Source organism: Tenebrio molitor, chromosome 5 (assembly GCF_963966145.1).
Source record: "Tenebrio molitor chromosome 5, icTenMoli1.1, whole genome shotgun sequence".
NCBI classification, from domain to species: domain Eukaryota; kingdom Metazoa; phylum Arthropoda; class Insecta; order Coleoptera; family Tenebrionidae; genus Tenebrio; species Tenebrio molitor.
In genome coordinates this window covers 25,584,233-25,600,396 of record NC_091050.1, presented here as the reverse complement: position 1 = coordinate 25,600,396, position 16,164 = coordinate 25,584,233, and the positions used below count along the sequence as shown (strand labels likewise).

The following is a 16,164-nucleotide window of genomic DNA, read 5'->3' as shown; positions in this document are numbered from 1 at the left end:
CCTTAATTTTGTCCAGAAGTGTATTTATTTTGTTTAAACAATAATTTGCTATTTTTGGAAAAAATTCCGTTTTCCACGATATTTATTTCAAAGATTTTTTTTATATGGAAATTGACGTATAAAGAGTAGTTGTTAAGTTAAAATTTCTAGTAAAAAAACAGTTTTTACAACAAAAAACATAATTAAAATGCAACATAAAACCAAATTCAGAGAACATTTGTTACCCATTCGTGTCTTTCTGAACAGCTTAAACAATGACATAGTTGAATCAAACAGTGTAGTTGTTTTTAAAAATAAATTACAAAAATATCCTCTGGAAATTCATAGCCATAATTACAATTAAGTAGTGCTTACAGACGGCCCGGCCGCGACTCGAACGGAGCAAACAGTGAAATACATCTGTTGGAAATCCTTGTGGGAATAAAACAGGCTAATGCCTCTATTCCTCCAATTAATAATAAAAATAATAATAATTATTATTCCTCCAATTAATAATATGTAATTTCAGCAACGGGAATAGTACCGCAATCTCTTTTTAAAAATGTAAAAATTTTGGACTTAGAGAACACATTGGTGGTTGAAATTCAAAAAGGTATATTATAATACTTATGTCATATCGTGAGGAAATTCCTTAACATTGACCCAGAACATAAAACACAAAAAAGTCAAAATGTGGAGGCGAGACGCCGGTAATTATGTTGATAAGCACTGCACTATTAATAGTGTAATAGTGTATGTACTCCGGCAAAATTGCCGTGCCGCCGGGTGGTGGAGGGTTAAGATGTAATAATAATAATAATAATAATATCCAAAATGTTGTTACACAGTCTAGGACTGGTTTACAAATATGAGGGGCGTGATGACCAACTCAATAGACCGGGACCAATGGCTTAACGTGACTTCCGAATCACGAGATAGAATATAGCCTTTTTTTTTAATAATAATAATAATTATTATTAATTGGAGGAATAGAGGCATTAGCCTGTTTTATTCCCAGAAATTAACTTAGCAAGCTTTAGTGTAGGATTTCCAACAGATGTATTTCACTGTTTGCTCCGTTCGAATCGCGGCCGGGCCGCGGGCCGCCTATAAGCACTACTTACTTAATTGTAATTATGGCTATGAATTTCCCGAGGATATTTTTGTAATTTATTTTTAAAAACAACTACACTGTTTGATTCAACTATGTCATTGTTTAAGCTGTTCCATGACAGAAAGACACGAATGGGTAAGAAATGTTATTTGAATTTGGTTTTTTTGTTGTAAAAATTGTTTTTTTACTAGAAATTTTAACTTAACAACTACTCTTTATACTTCAGTTTCCATATAAAAAAAACCTTTGAAATAAATATCGTGGAAAACGGATTTTTTTCCATAAATAGCAAATTATTGTTTAAACAATATAAATATTTACGTGCCCCAAACAAAATGTTTCTGATTTCAAATAATACATAAATACACACATTTAAAAAAAAAAAATCATCAAAATCGGAGCTGTTTCTGAGGATTAAGAAGTTTCGGCGATTTTTCGGCTTTATTGACTCGACTAGAGAGAAGTCTAGCAACGCCAAAATGCCTGACGGAATCGACGCGAATGAGCCCCAAGTCGAAGCCTCGTAGCTCATGCTACCTCCGTGCTGGACACACAAACCGGAGCTTTGGTTCGCCATGGTGGAGGCCAAATTCAACCTGGCGACACCCAAGATCACCAGGGAAGAGACGAAGTTCAACCACGTGGTCGCCGCGCTCGGTCCCGACCTCGACAGGGAGGTAGCCGACCTCATACTCAAACCCGATGCAGACGCCCTGTACAGCAAGTTGAAGGCCGATATTCTGAGCCGGACGACGCTAACGGAGACCCAGAAACTGAAGCAACTCCTTTCAGGACAGGAGTTAGGCACCCGGAAACCCTCGCAACTTCTCAGGGACATGAGGACCCTGGTGACGGACACGCAGTACGTCAACGAATCCGTTTTGCGGGAGTTGTTCCTGCAACAGATGCCCAGCAGCATACAACCCATCCTCGTAGCGGTAATGGAGATCGATCGACCATGTAGCTATGGTGGCGGACAAAATCCTGGAAGCCACCCCAACGGCCGCCATTGCAGCCACCACACGCAACACATCGTCCACCCCGCAAGGCCAGTCCACATCAACGTCAGAGGGCGACACTCTAGGGGCGGTCATACGAAGGTTGGAGAAGATGGAGCAACAATTGAAGCAGCTAGGCAACCAACGTCACGAGCGGGAGCGAAGCAGAGGGCGCAGCCAAAGTCGCAGCCGAGAAACCCCCGACACGGACACGGGCAAATACTGTTCGTATCACTACAAATTCGGAGACCGAGCACGGCAATGCAATGACCCCTGCGCGTATCCAAAAAACGCCACGTCGGAGCAGGGATAATCAGTAAAGTCAGCTCCTGCCACACGATGTACAGCCCGTCGCCTCTATGTAAGTGGCAAACAGTCAAAGATACACTTTTTGGTGGATACGGGTGCGGACTTCAGCATTTTGCCCGCGAAGTTCAAAGACCAAAAACATTACGTTCCGCGGTTTAACTTGCAAACGGCAAACGGATCCGGTATTAAAGTGTTAGGTGAAAGAGTGCTTCATCTGAATATCGGGTTAAGACGAGAATTCACGTGGACGTTTTTAATCGCGGACGTGACAGACGCCATCATCGGGGCAGAGACTTTTTTGACAATTTCAAATTATTAGTGGACATCAGTGGTAAAAGGTTAATTGACTCGGAAACATGGCTAGCAGTGCAGTGTCCCCTGAAACAAACGAACCCACAGATAATACGGGCAGTGTTTACAAACGCAGCTGACACGTAGGTACCAAAAACTGCTACGGCAGTTCCCCCAACGTACTCAGGTCGTCGAACGTGCCAACCGAACCGCATCACACAGTCCTGCATTACATTGAAACAAAAGGTCCCCCAGCACACCACAGACCACGGAGGTTGCCCCCGGAGAAATATCATCTCGCCAAAAAAGAATTTGAAAACCTCCAACGACAGGGCATCATCAAACCTTCCTCATCGCCGTAGGCAAGCCCACTCCACTTGGTACAGAAAGCTGACAAAACTTGGAGAGCATGTGGAGATTTCCGGACGCTCAACGCCCAAACTGTACCTGATCGGTACCCGATCCCGCACATACAAGACTTCAGCCAACACCTCCGAGGGAGAACCATTTTCTCCACCATCGATCTGGTAAGAGCCCATTACCAGATTCCGGTTAACCCAGCCGACCAACCAAAAACAGCAGTAACTGCACCATTTGGGTTATTTGGTCTCCGGAACGCAGCCCAGACGTTCCAAAGATTTATGATTGAACTGTTTCAGGGATTGGATTTTGTGTACGTCTACTTAGACGACATTTTAGTAGCGTCCCACACAGAAGAGAAACACTTCCGTCATCTACAACAAGTACTAGAAAAACTTCATCTCCATTACGTTGTAATAAATAATGTAATAATGCACTTTCGGAGCATCAGAGATCAACTTCTTGGGGGTAAAGGTCACGCCAGAAGGAATAGAACCCTTACCAGACAAGGTCGAGGCCATCTGCAACTTGACGTTCCCAACGACATCGAAACAATTGCAACGTTTCTTGGGCATGGTGAATTACTATCGGAGGTGGATCCCACAAGCAGCAAAAACCCAAGCACCCTTAAACCCCCTCCTGAACGGCTGCACACGACGAGAGGTCCCTATCGAACCAACTGAAGAGACAAAACAGCTTTTGAGAAATGCAAAGAGGACCTGATGCAAGCAACCAGGTTAACATACCCCAGCCACAGCAACCCTCTCAGCATCGCGACAGACGCAACAGTTCGAAGATGGACAGCAAAAGCCAATAGCATTCTTCTCAAGGAAGCTCACCAGTACCGAAAAGACGTACAACGCCTACGATCGAGAACTTTTGTCGATTTATCAAACCATATTACACTTTCGACACTTCCTAGACACTTCTTGTCTTCAACTTCTGTCTACATAAAAATTATTATAATAATTGATTAATTTTGAATAAATTTACTTAGGTACCGTTCTAAAACACCAAAAATTACTTACCGTCGAGTTTATCGTTAGCAACGGGTAAACATAGCTTACCGTCTTGGAAACAGACGTGGTAAACAACCAAATAAAGTACAATCGCGCAAAAAAAATTATACTTAGGTACAATGAAATAAGAGAAAGTAATATCAATGTGAAAGAACTTGAACAGTATACAGGGTGTTTCTGAAATAGATACATTAATTTTAACTGGATAGAACTCGTCAAAAGGAACAACTTTTCTATCTACCATTTTGCCGAAAAACGATGTTTAATTCCAAAAAAAAATTGGAGAGATTTTTCACTAAAATAGCCCTAGGCTACTAACTACTGCAATGGCTAATTGAGATCAGCGCTAATATGAAAAAAACGTCCATTTTCATCCAGAAAACGTGTTTTAACGCAGAAATCGAAATTCAAAGGAATCTACCCGTATAGCAAAAAATCCACTTCGTAAGAATCTGGTTGTTTCAGGTTTTTAGGTAGCTTAGTTTTGGAGATATGAACGGTTTTAGGAAAATCTTTCCTATTTTTTAAGCCATTACGCAACGTTTTTCGCCAAAATGGCAGAGAGGAAAGTTGTCTCTTTTGATGAGTTCTATTACCAGTTAAAATTAATATACTTATTTCTGTTACACGTTGTATAGTAAATTCAAAAAACTCCTGGATTATCAAAATTAAATTTTAAATAAAATGCTTGTTTTGACCGTACTTGGGTATAAAAATGTTTCACTAGAGTGTACCCACGTCAAAATCTAGTTACAAAATATATTTAGGTTATCTTTTCCTTTTTAATCATTGAATAAAAAATGTTTTGAATACTTGAAACGAAATGAAGCAACTAAAAGAACTGGAGCAATTTAATCAAGACAAACTGAAAACAGGTAAAAACTAAACAATAACCAAAATTGAAAATCGCTTCCCATACCTGTCTGAGTCAGATTCCGCTAAGGATATATTAGGTGGAACATCTCTAATACCCACATAGTTAACCAATCAGCTTTAATTAGGTTTTTATTTTCACAATGCAAAATGCTGTTTCTCCACAGTTGGTTTAAAATAAAAAAACGTTTTTTTTGTTGAAGGTATGGCTTTATAATTTAATAATTTGTTATGGCCCTCTTCTTCGCGCCACCATAGTTCGTTTTGAATTTCCCATTTTGACCTTTTTACAAAATATACTTAAATAATTTTGTAATTTATTTGACAATGTCAATTTAAACAGATGATTAGTTTGAAAAATCAAAAAATCATAGATACCGACCAGATAATAACTAGTGATTTAACCAACACAACAACTCCAATTTTGATTTTGACAGTCCAGATGTTTTTTGAATAGACTTTACGCTTGAAACTAACATCAGTGGATGGAAACATTTATGTATCAGGTGCTTATATTTTTGTTAAATTTAAAATTAAAAACAATCCAAATAATTATGCAACTATATCAAAAAATGGGATAAATGATTTTGACTATGTGAGGTTATTCTATGAAGAGGTATAGAAGAAACAAATTATGTAGGTGTTGCTACTTTAATTTCAAATTTGCTTGAATTTTCAGGTGATGTGTCTGATACTTGAGCATCTAGACACAGCAGATTCATCTCAATATAAATCTGAAAAATTTAAAGATTTAGACGTTGATATAAAAACCGTTTCAAAAATTACCAATAATTCTGAATTCAATAAAGCATAGAGGTGGTTGTTAGCAAAAGATGGAAAAACTGTTACAAAATTTATTCCTTTATCTAAAATTTTTCGATTTCTACGAGACTGTAACATAGTTTTGAATGGAAAAATTTGCATTGAATTACGTAAAAATCGAGTGAAAAATATACTACATGCTAAAGTCAACGGTGGGTAACTATGATTATGAAATATCTGATATTAGTTTTGTGGATCCCAATAGCAAAACCCTCACTAGAAACTGAAAAAATATTATCTGCATTATTAGTTAACAAATCTAACTCTCTTTGTGGATCGAATGCACAATGTGGTCTTCTGGAAATGGAAACTGGCGCGTTGTAAATAATCAAAATAAAATATCTACAGTTTTTATATTTTTTTTCTAGAGCTGAACGAAACGATAATTTTATCAAAACAATGATATTTTGGAATTTCTCCATCAGAAAAAGTTAAAACATATTAATTAAGAATCGCACACAATTACAAATGAATTCTTCTGTTTTATGTGGTCATTACTGAATATAAATGTAATAATTAACGTAAATAAAGGCAAAGATTTTTATGATATATTATATTCTTCTAAACAGATACCGTGTAGTTTAAAAAGGAGAAAAGATTTTTTGCTCTATAAATAATGGAATTATTGGATTTAGTGGTAAATAAAGAATATGATATTATTAATATTGCAAAAGGAGAAACTAGTGGACCAGGAAATGTTATGAAATTAACCCTAACTGAATTGAAATTAACAGGGCACGATTTAAACTTGAACCAATTAAACTTTTTGGATTTGTTTAATGCTATTTCATACTTACTCATTAATAGTTATTTACATTACCAGATGCGTAAGTGAACTTTTTTTGGCAAGGAGGTAGTTCAAGACCCGAGGCTGCAGCCGAGGGCCGTGAAACCTCCGAGGTTACAGAAGAAACTTACGCATCGTGTATTGTATTACATTTTTCCTACTACGAAGCACCAACATTTTATAATGTTAAAAGAATAGCAAAAATCGTGCCGTATCGCGACCGTCCTTGGATCTTGGAAGCAAAAATCATAGCAACGGCTTTTACAAACATTTTATTTTTCGTCTTCAAACGGCGTGAATTGTGTAAGTGCGTGTAATCCGTAATAATGTTAGTTTGATAGTTTGTGGTTATTGGTATTTATGCAAAATATGGAATGTGACGGAATTGAAAGAGCCGCCGGAATTACGTTAGGCTCATTGTTGCCTGTCAAGTTGAGTGAGCTATATAACCTAACTTTCCAACAATTCATAAATCACAATAAATGTGAATAAGTAGATTAATTTTCCTTTGTTGTATTCAATTGGACTAATTAAACTACATATTATCATAAAATGTGTTGCTGTTTTCTATTTGATGATTTGGGTAGCTCAATCGAAATTGTCACAAAATAAAATAAAATCCTCCTCGTTCCGTAAGGAATCTCCTAGTCGCGTAAGTATTTTACTTTCGTAGCTAGCAACCACACGCAGGATAGGTTTCACTTTCGATTACAAGTCTGCTGCTAGGACAGTAGATGAAACTTTCTAGATACGTAGTAGGAAAAAAAATAAAAGATTAAAAATTAAACGAAATGCTTTTTGTTTTAGATTAAATGGCGACAAGGCCATAACAAGTGTTATTAACCTTTGCCTTTGAAATTCATAACTATTAAGGTTATAATACATTTATTCCCGCTACACCAACAAAAACAGTGGAAATCAATTACAACTCAATTTCTAAGACTATATCATAAATAAAAAAAATAGATAAATAAAAAATAAATAAACAGGTTTCCGAAACCGACTGGGCGCATTCAGTAGCAGAGCGATTTGATGTGACGTTGATGTAACGGCTAGCGCAAAAAAATTTGTAAATTAAGGCAGCGCGGCGAGCGAAAATACAAAGGTGGTATATTATTCGAATATACAAAGGTTCGTATATTCGAAATCTCCCTGGTTACTAAAATAATAACCGCTGTAATACATGGTAACTAAAGAAAATCAAAGATTCTTATTGGTTTATAAAGTAATGAATGATATAGTCATATAAAGCGTGTTTTTTTTAAATTTGGCGTCCAAGTAGGCGTTGGAGAGTCGATTGAGATCGCACCACTCGTATAAAAGCGTAAGATTTAAACAGCTGCTCCGTGATCCGTAACCTGTATAGTGCGTTCACAATCAACAGTTCAACGACTACTTCGACGCCAAATTAAAAAAAACACCCGTTATTATACAACTAGAGGATTGAAAATTCTCTATTATACGAGACGTGTTGCCCGGAAACACCATGAGATCGTAGATCGAGTGGTGTTTCAGGTAACACGTCGATTATAATAGAAAATTGGTAGCCGACTACAGTTGACTGCTCCAAGTTCAAATAAAATATTTTCAAAATAGCGACACTTCCGGAAATACCGGAAATCGACGCCACATTTGTTTTTTTAAATGGAAAGACCCCATTTTGATTTCATATTTGGATTTTACGTTAATTTCTGAGTTCAGAACGTCCTTCTTATCTATCATGATTTTTGACCTAAGGTATGTCATTTTTTTCGCAAAAAAGCGGGGTTGCAGAGCTTCATGAAAAATGTATAGCTCCTGAACCATTGGAAATAGGTAATTGATTTTTTTTACTGAATTTCCAAAGATGGGGCCGAATTTTTGCGCTATTAGTGACATTTTATTTACGTTTCATACGCCTACTGCAATTTTTCAAAATTGATGATCAAAAAATGTCGAAAACTACCAATTCTCATACTAGATATAAGTGTCAAATTTGATTTTAAGGCCACTTTTATTAACATTATTGTAGCGTCTCGTTTAAATCTTGGCGGCTTCGAGCAACTGTAACTACCCCTATCAGATGTCAGCACCACCCTACAGTTTCTCGAAGTCGCCAATGCGCAAAACTATTTTCCAAAATGCGCCCTCAACGCTATAAATAGCACCTCAACCCAGGCCTCGGCCTCTTTGCCGTTTTGTTTTTGCCCAAGTCGATTTACTTCCCACATGTTAGTTTAAGTGTTGTTTCAGTGTAAGTTGTTAAATTTTAAAATTAATATAACAGTGTGTTAGAAGCTATAGTTTTAATTAAAAACCCAAAATACAGTTCACAAAATCAAACCCCAGAAAGTGGCAACGGCATCACCAAATTGGGCCCCGCCAAGTACCACACATTTTTTGGTCATCTTCGAACCGGACTGTGAGTCAACACTTTTAAGTTAAATAAGCTGTGAAAGTAGTGTACAAGTAAATCATCGCGTGCAAATCCAATACCACGTGGACAGAAAAGCACCACGTGCAAAGTGTAAAACCACGTGCAAACCCAATATCACGTGGACGGAAATTCACCACGTGCTAGCCGCAACACCACATGAACCGCAAATCCATTTCGACGCAAAGTGCATCGTTCAATCTACTGGAGAGTGAAAACTAGAAGATATAGCGTCTTCTCCCAGGAACTTCCGGCAAGCCGACAACGTTCCAGTCTCCAGGAGTCCAGGCCAAATTCGACATCGTCGTCAAGTGTTAGCGGAGTGTGCAAAGTAAGTTCATTCCTAAAGTGCATGTGAAAAGTGAAATTTTGCTAGTAGTAAGATCGGATTGATTATTTCGTTGTTTTTATTGTCGTTTGTTAGGCGATTTATTTGATCGTCTCATTATAAGTTCACGGACTTTATTCAACAATTCAAAAATCGTTTGTTCATCCAAAATGGCGGATATCAAATCATTGTAGGGTACCAGAAAATATTTAAAGGGTAGAATAACTCAAATTGAAAATTCCGCAACCTGCTGTATAATAACCGGCCTGTTCATTTCATTAAAAAAGCACTGCGAAAATGTTTCCGAGAAAGAGCCAATTTTCGCCGATGAGGGCGCCACAGTACGGGCGCTTCTGAAGAATAAAAATGCGGAAAAGTAGGTTTAGACATGATTTTAGAGTTAAGATTGAGCACAGTAAGTTCATATTTTCTTTCTAAAACAATACTGAATACAATTGTATCTTTGTGTTTTTGTTTTGAGAAAAACTCTCGGTGACAAAAACTTAAGATGAATAATATCCCCAAAAAGCGCCCGTACACTAGCGCTCTGCGGGGATCACTCAAATTACACTTTTGAACAGGCCGGTTATAAGGTCGTGGAAAATTCATTAGGAGATATAGAGTCAGTTTCTGATTTATCGAAACTTGCAGTCGCGATCAAATCACTAGATGACGCTCTTGCCAAATTTGAACCCGTTCAAATTCAGTTAGAAATTGAGAAAGAAGAATATGCTGCAGAGGGTGTTGCAATTCTTAATAAGCACTATGAATTATACAAAAGAATACATTCAGTCATGTCTAAGCTAAAGGCGGACAAAGCGGAAACCGATCTCACCAGGCCCTTGCCCGCGCACAATTCAAACGCATGTCACAATCAGTCGTGATCATTGCCAAAAATAAATTTACCTACGTTTTCTTCAGATTATACTAAATGGCTCCGCGTCAAAGATTTATACGTCAGTTTAGTGCATAATAATCAAGAATTGTCGGACATCAAAAAAAAATATTATTTTATTTCATACTGTCCGGTAGATGCTCGATTGCATCATCAATTTGAGCCCGGTAGGTGAGTTATAACAGTATCAGAGCCGGAAAGTGTCACTTAGCAACACCTACCGGACTGTTTTCCTTTTATACATCAAATCTGACATTGAAAAGTGAAAAAGTCAAAAAATATTCGATCTAAAAAAACAATAGCAACGGCCGTTGCCACAGGAAAAAAGGTGATGCTATTGTCACAATATAATGCGATTTTTTAATTTTTGAAATAAAATAATGATGCACAAGAGACTTTTAGTATGAAATAAAATACGTTACGAAAAATTCCGTGTCGAGTCTTAGAACACTATTAAATGAATTCTCACAACATCATGATTGTTTAGACGTGCTAAACATCCCGGACATGCATGATCTTCTCTTAGTGTATATTTTGTCCCAAAAGGTGGACATCGAAACGATGAAAGAATTTGAACTTCAAAGGGGAGATGAAGAGTTCCCTACCGTGAATTCATTTAAAAAATATTTGAACAACAAATGCCGTGCCTTAGAAACTGTTTCTCGTGGCGACCTGCTGTTAAATAACAAAGACCAAAAAAGATCTGTATCGTGTACTACGAACGACAAATCTAACGCTAGCCAAAATTCATTAAAATGTTTGTAATGCAAGGAGCCTCACCCCTTGTATAAATGTTTCAATTTCAAAAAGCTGAACGTATCGGACCGTCGGTCATTCGTAAACAAGTCGCAGCTCTGCTTCTTTTGTTTAAGCACGAAACACAAAGTTGACAAGTGCAACAGCTCCTACCGCGGATGCAATCGGTGCAGCCTAAAGCATCATGAACTGCTTCATGTAAATTGCGACAAACCTGAAGTTCCTTCTTTAACCGCTTGTGTTGGTCAAAGTTCTAAAATCACTACAAACGGCGTCGAACGAAACTCCAAGGACAGTGCGGATCCAGAGTATCGTGTGTTCAAATGAAATCCTGGGCTGAGTAGGCGTTGGAAAAATCAAACCGTTTGTATAACAGTGTAGTCTGAATTTCCCGCCATTTGACATGAATGACATTTGTTTATGTCATTGACCTACGTTTGTGGTTTTTCGAACTTCGTCTTTTGTGGTCTCCCAGTGCTTTCGAGAATTTCAATAGTTTGATTTTCGGTTTTTTTAAAACCCAGCCAAGGTGTGTTTACAATGGTTTTGTTACGAGAACATAAAGTTTTCATGGTGGAAGCCTACTTTCGAAACGGAACAAAAGTTGATGGCAACTGGGAATATTCTGTCAGTGCATGTTTTGAGGAGTTCCAGGAACGATTTCCGATTGTTGCAATTGTGTATGAGCAATTTCGACAAACTCTCCATCTTTGTTTAAATAATTTTCGAGAAAGTGGTACTATTGTACGAAAAGAAGGAAGTGGCCAAGTAAAGAAACGTACTCAGGAAGTAATTGGGAATGTTCAACAAATAATGGAAGATTCACCTACAACTTCAATTCGGCATTTGTCACAACAGGTTGATCTTTCTGTTGGAACTTGTCAAAAAATTTTAAAAGAAGATCTGCATTTATTTTCATATCGGCTTACCGCTGTCCAAGAGTTACATGTAAATGACTTGCCCCAAAGACTAAACTATTGTCAATGGTTTTTAAACACAATAGCTGATGATGTTTTAGAAAAAACATTCTTTACAGATGAAGCATATTTTCATTTGTCAAGCTACGTAAACTCACAAAACATGAGAATGTGGAGTTCACAAAATCCACATTTTTTTACTGAAGCTCCACATTACCCCCAAAAAATTGGAGTTTGGGCTGCTATTAGACAACGTAGGATTATTGGCCCATATTTTTTCCAAGGTAAATTACTGTAATCATTTGTTACTCATGTTTATTATCTCAAACATATTTGCAGGCAATATCAATGGAGAAAGATATCGTGCTGAAATTTTAACACCGTTTTTAAATGAACTTCATGATGATGAACTAATTTATGGGTATTTTCAACAAGATGGCGCAACAGCGCATACAACTGGCGCTACAATAAACTTCTTATCCAATTTCTACGCTGACAGGCTTATTAGTCGAAACACACTCAATAACTGGCCTCCCAGATCTTGTGATCTCACACCCTGCGAATTTTTTTTGTGGCCATTTCTGAAAAATTCCATTTATAACACCCCCATAAATGATCTGGCAGAACTTCCAAACAGAATACGGATGAGAATGGATCAAATAAATGAAGATCCAGTGGTTCTTGAGCATGTCATCAGAAATGGAGTTAGAAGGCGGGCTACGCTATGCTTACAACAAGAGGGTGCACATTTTCAGCATTTATTGTGAACGTCTGCAATAAAAACTCATATTTATGTCAAGTTGTGCTTTATTTAGATCTGAACATTTTTCCAGGTAATTAATTTACCAAAAAGTTCTCCACTTCCCAAAATTCGTAAAATCTTGCTGAAATAATCTCCAGACGCGTATTTGATGTTTATAATTTCTGACTTCGTGGGTTACTATCCAATTTTAAAACGCGACAATTTACATGGTGAACCACTGGAAAGGAAACGCTGTGCACGTGTAGGTACAGTTTTGGCATTTCAAAGTTTCGTTTCATGGGTACCATCATATGCATTAAGATGAACAATTTCATAAAATCCCAGACACTGTGCTTGAAAATGCCCTAATTGGAACATCAGATCTGTTTATTCGGAACATAATTGAACATGTTTGTTTTCAGTAAAGGATGTCCTTAGATATTTGCTTTGAGAATTGGAATCGTTTGTTACGCTATTTTTAGTGAACAACATTGCAAAGAACGAACAAAAACAGAAATATTTTTTTGTTTATACATTTTAGGTTAGCTGTCAACATGCTCTAATTACTGAATTATAACTGTCAATCTACACTTTAAAAAAGCATAACAATTGACGGTTTCCAAACGCCTTCCCAGCCCAGGATTTCATTTGAACACTCGATATAATTGTCACAATACGATTGCAAACTATGATCGGGATATCGTGTTGTTATCAACAGCATTGATTCATGTGTTAGATCCCAATTGTTTTCAGTTCCCGTGCCGCGTTCTATTAGACAATGCTAGCGAAAGGAATTTTATCACTAACGAATTCTTGAGATCGATGAATGTAAGTGGTTACAAGTCCAACTGGAAGATAAGCGGAGTTGGTGGTAAATCAGTTCCTATTTCTGAAATTGTAGATCTAAACACTGAATCCCGAGTAAGTAATTTTAAGTTCAAAGCCAGTTTTGGAGTAATTGACCACATCACTGAGAAGCTCCCCAAGTCATCATTTGAAAAAAATATTTTGAAATGGCCTTCATTTGTACGTCTGGCTGATCCAAATTTCAACACTTGTTCTGAGATTGATATGCTTCTTAGGACCGAAGTATTTTACAAGATTTTAGAAAAGGGAAAAATAAATTTACTCGATGGCGACCTGGTTCTGCAAAACACAGCTCTAGGTTGGATTTTTGGTGGTTTGTTGAACGATCGGGCCAAACGCAACGTCTCGAACAACGTCATTTCTACCTGTACAATCGCTTCCGCCGAAGAAGAAAATTTAAACGGAAGTTTGACAAAGTTTTGGAGACTCGAAGAAGTAGCTACCAGGAAAATTCTTACCTACGAAGAACGACTTTGCGAGGAACTGTATCAAAATTAAGTACCTAGAACCAAGACCGCTAGATACGAAGTCGACCTGCCAATAGACGTCCATAAAGTTTCAAAGTTTAGGGAATTCTTACGGTCATGTCTACAAATGTGTTCGCTCCCTGGGGAGAAGATTTCACAGGGACCCTGAATTCTATAGAAATTACAGCAAGTTTATAGACGAATTCATAGCACTAGGTCATGCCCATGAGGTCAAGAATTTTCCCAGCCACGACTTAGAGTACTACCTGCCACATCACGCCGTCATGAAGGAAAGCTCATCCACCACCAAACTTAGAGTCGTTTTCAATGGATCAGCCAAAAGCGACACAGGACTATCATTCAAGGACGTTTCCTTCGTTGGACCTGTCGTACAACCGACGCTATTTGCCATTCTCCTAAGGTTCAGGACATATTTGATCGGCATCACTACTGACATCGCCATGATGTACAGAATGATTAATGTGAAACCAAAATATCAATCATTGCAACGAATATTGTGGAGAAAACTGGGCTAACCCGACCTGAAATGTTTTCAACTAAGTACCGTTACCTACGGCACTGCCTCAGCAAGCTATGAAGCGACTCGTACGCTAATGCAACTCGTTACCGACGAAGGAGAACAATTTCCTCTCGCCTCGAAAGACCTGGAACTCAATTCGTATGTGGACGACATAATTACCGGTGCTAATGATTTAAGCTCTGCAGTCCAAGTTCAAGACGAGCTGATCTCCCTACTTGGTAAGGGCGGTTTCATATTGCACAAGTGGCATTCAAACAATCAAGGAGTCTTGAACCGTATATCAGACGAAAAGAGAGAAAGTTGCAATTTTCAGTTTCCAGACGGCTCATCCACATTGAAAACTCTTGGGTTGTTTTGGAATCCGACATCGGACGTGTTTCAAGTTACAGTTCCGGGTGAAATTATGAACATCTCGAAAATCTATGATCCACTCGGACTGGTAAGTGTAGTTGTAATAAAGGCCAAAATTATTATGCAATCCTTGTGGAAAGAGGAACTGGATTGGGACTCGCCAGTACCCGATCACATCACCATAGCTTGGAATTCGTTTGTCGAAACAATAACTCTACTGAGAGAAGTAAAAATACCACGGGTCATATTTCATCAAGATTATGATGATTTTCAATGTCACGGTTTTGCAGACAGCTCAACGAAAGCCTATGGTTGCGCCATATATCTTAGAGCTACAAATAAGAGCAACAAAACGTCAATGGTTCGCCTCATATGCTCTAAGTCAAGAGTTGCGCCCCTAAAGCCCACTAGTTTGCCCCGTTTAGAACTATGCGCAAGCCTCTTGCTAGCTAGACTCATGCAGACTGCGTTACGCGAACTTCATATGACCGTGACATCACACATTTGCTGGACAGATTCTACGATTGCACTATCTTGGATACAGTCGGATCCTGCTTGGTGGAACGTGTTCGTGGCAAATCGAGTTGCCGAGATTCAAGATTTAACCGATAAACGGTCCTGGCGCCATGTCTCATCAACCGACAACCCAGCTGTTCTTGTCAGTCGAGGACTAACCTCAAAATCACTAGATCGCTGTAGCTTATGGTGGGAAGACCTGCATGGTTATCGAAACCAGAAGAATTGTGGCAAACCACCCAAATGTCTACGAAAGTTATAGACCTACCCGAGAAGAAAGTCGTCTCACATTCAACCACTGTCAAGTCTACTAACAAATCGTATCTCTTGGAGAAACTTCACTCGTTTTCCAAATGGCCACGTCTGCAACGCACTCCAGCCTTTGTCCTACGTTTTACCTCCATAGTCAAGGTTCGCATTTGTAAAGAGAACATTCGCGATTTGCCTAAATCTTCATTGAACAATCTCACTCATGCAATCACAAGCGTAAGACCCTTAAGTACCGTTGAACTCAATGCTGCTATAAGTTTGACTGCTAGAATTTTACAAAATCATTATTTTCCTAGAGAAATAGCGTTACTGCGTTAAGTCAAGGATAATCCGACGATATGCGTTGATTTGAGCTTCAGCAAGCTAAAGTATTTAAATCCGTTTATCGATCCTGAAGGTGTTCTACGGGTCGATGGCCGATTCAAAAATTCAACTGTTTCATTCAATCAACGGTTTCTTATTATTTTGCCCGCTGAAGATCCCGTCACAAAATTGATTATATCAGAAACTGTTACATGCTGGCGCCCAGAATACATTAGCTAGCCTCAG

General features: G+C 38.2%; 1 protein-coding gene across 1 annotated transcript; it reads left to right on the top strand.

Annotated features, from left to right (window-relative positions):
• The first annotated feature begins 11,110 nt into the window (after positions 1-11,110).
• Positions 11,111-12,660, top strand: LOC138131808 (uncharacterized). The gene is made up of 2 exons (XM_069049024.1): positions 11,111-12,145; positions 12,201-12,660. Exons 1-2 carry the CDS (start codon positions 11,485-11,487, stop codon positions 12,626-12,628), a joined length of 1,089 nt encoding a protein of 362 aa, XP_068905125.1. The 5' UTR covers positions 11,111-11,484; the 3' UTR covers positions 12,629-12,660.
• The last annotated feature ends 3,504 nt before the right edge of the window (positions 12,661-16,164 follow it).

Excerpts from the sequence above, each read along its gene's own strand:
- LOC138131808 (XM_069049024.1), top strand. The coding sequence starts at position 11,485 with ATGGTTTTGTTACGAGAACATAAAGTTTTCATGGTGGAAGCCTACTTT. Across the intron at positions 12,146-12,200 it reads TGGCCCATATTTTTTCCAAG|GCAATATCAATGGAGAAAGA; the intron begins GTAAATTACTGT and ends ACATATTTGCAG.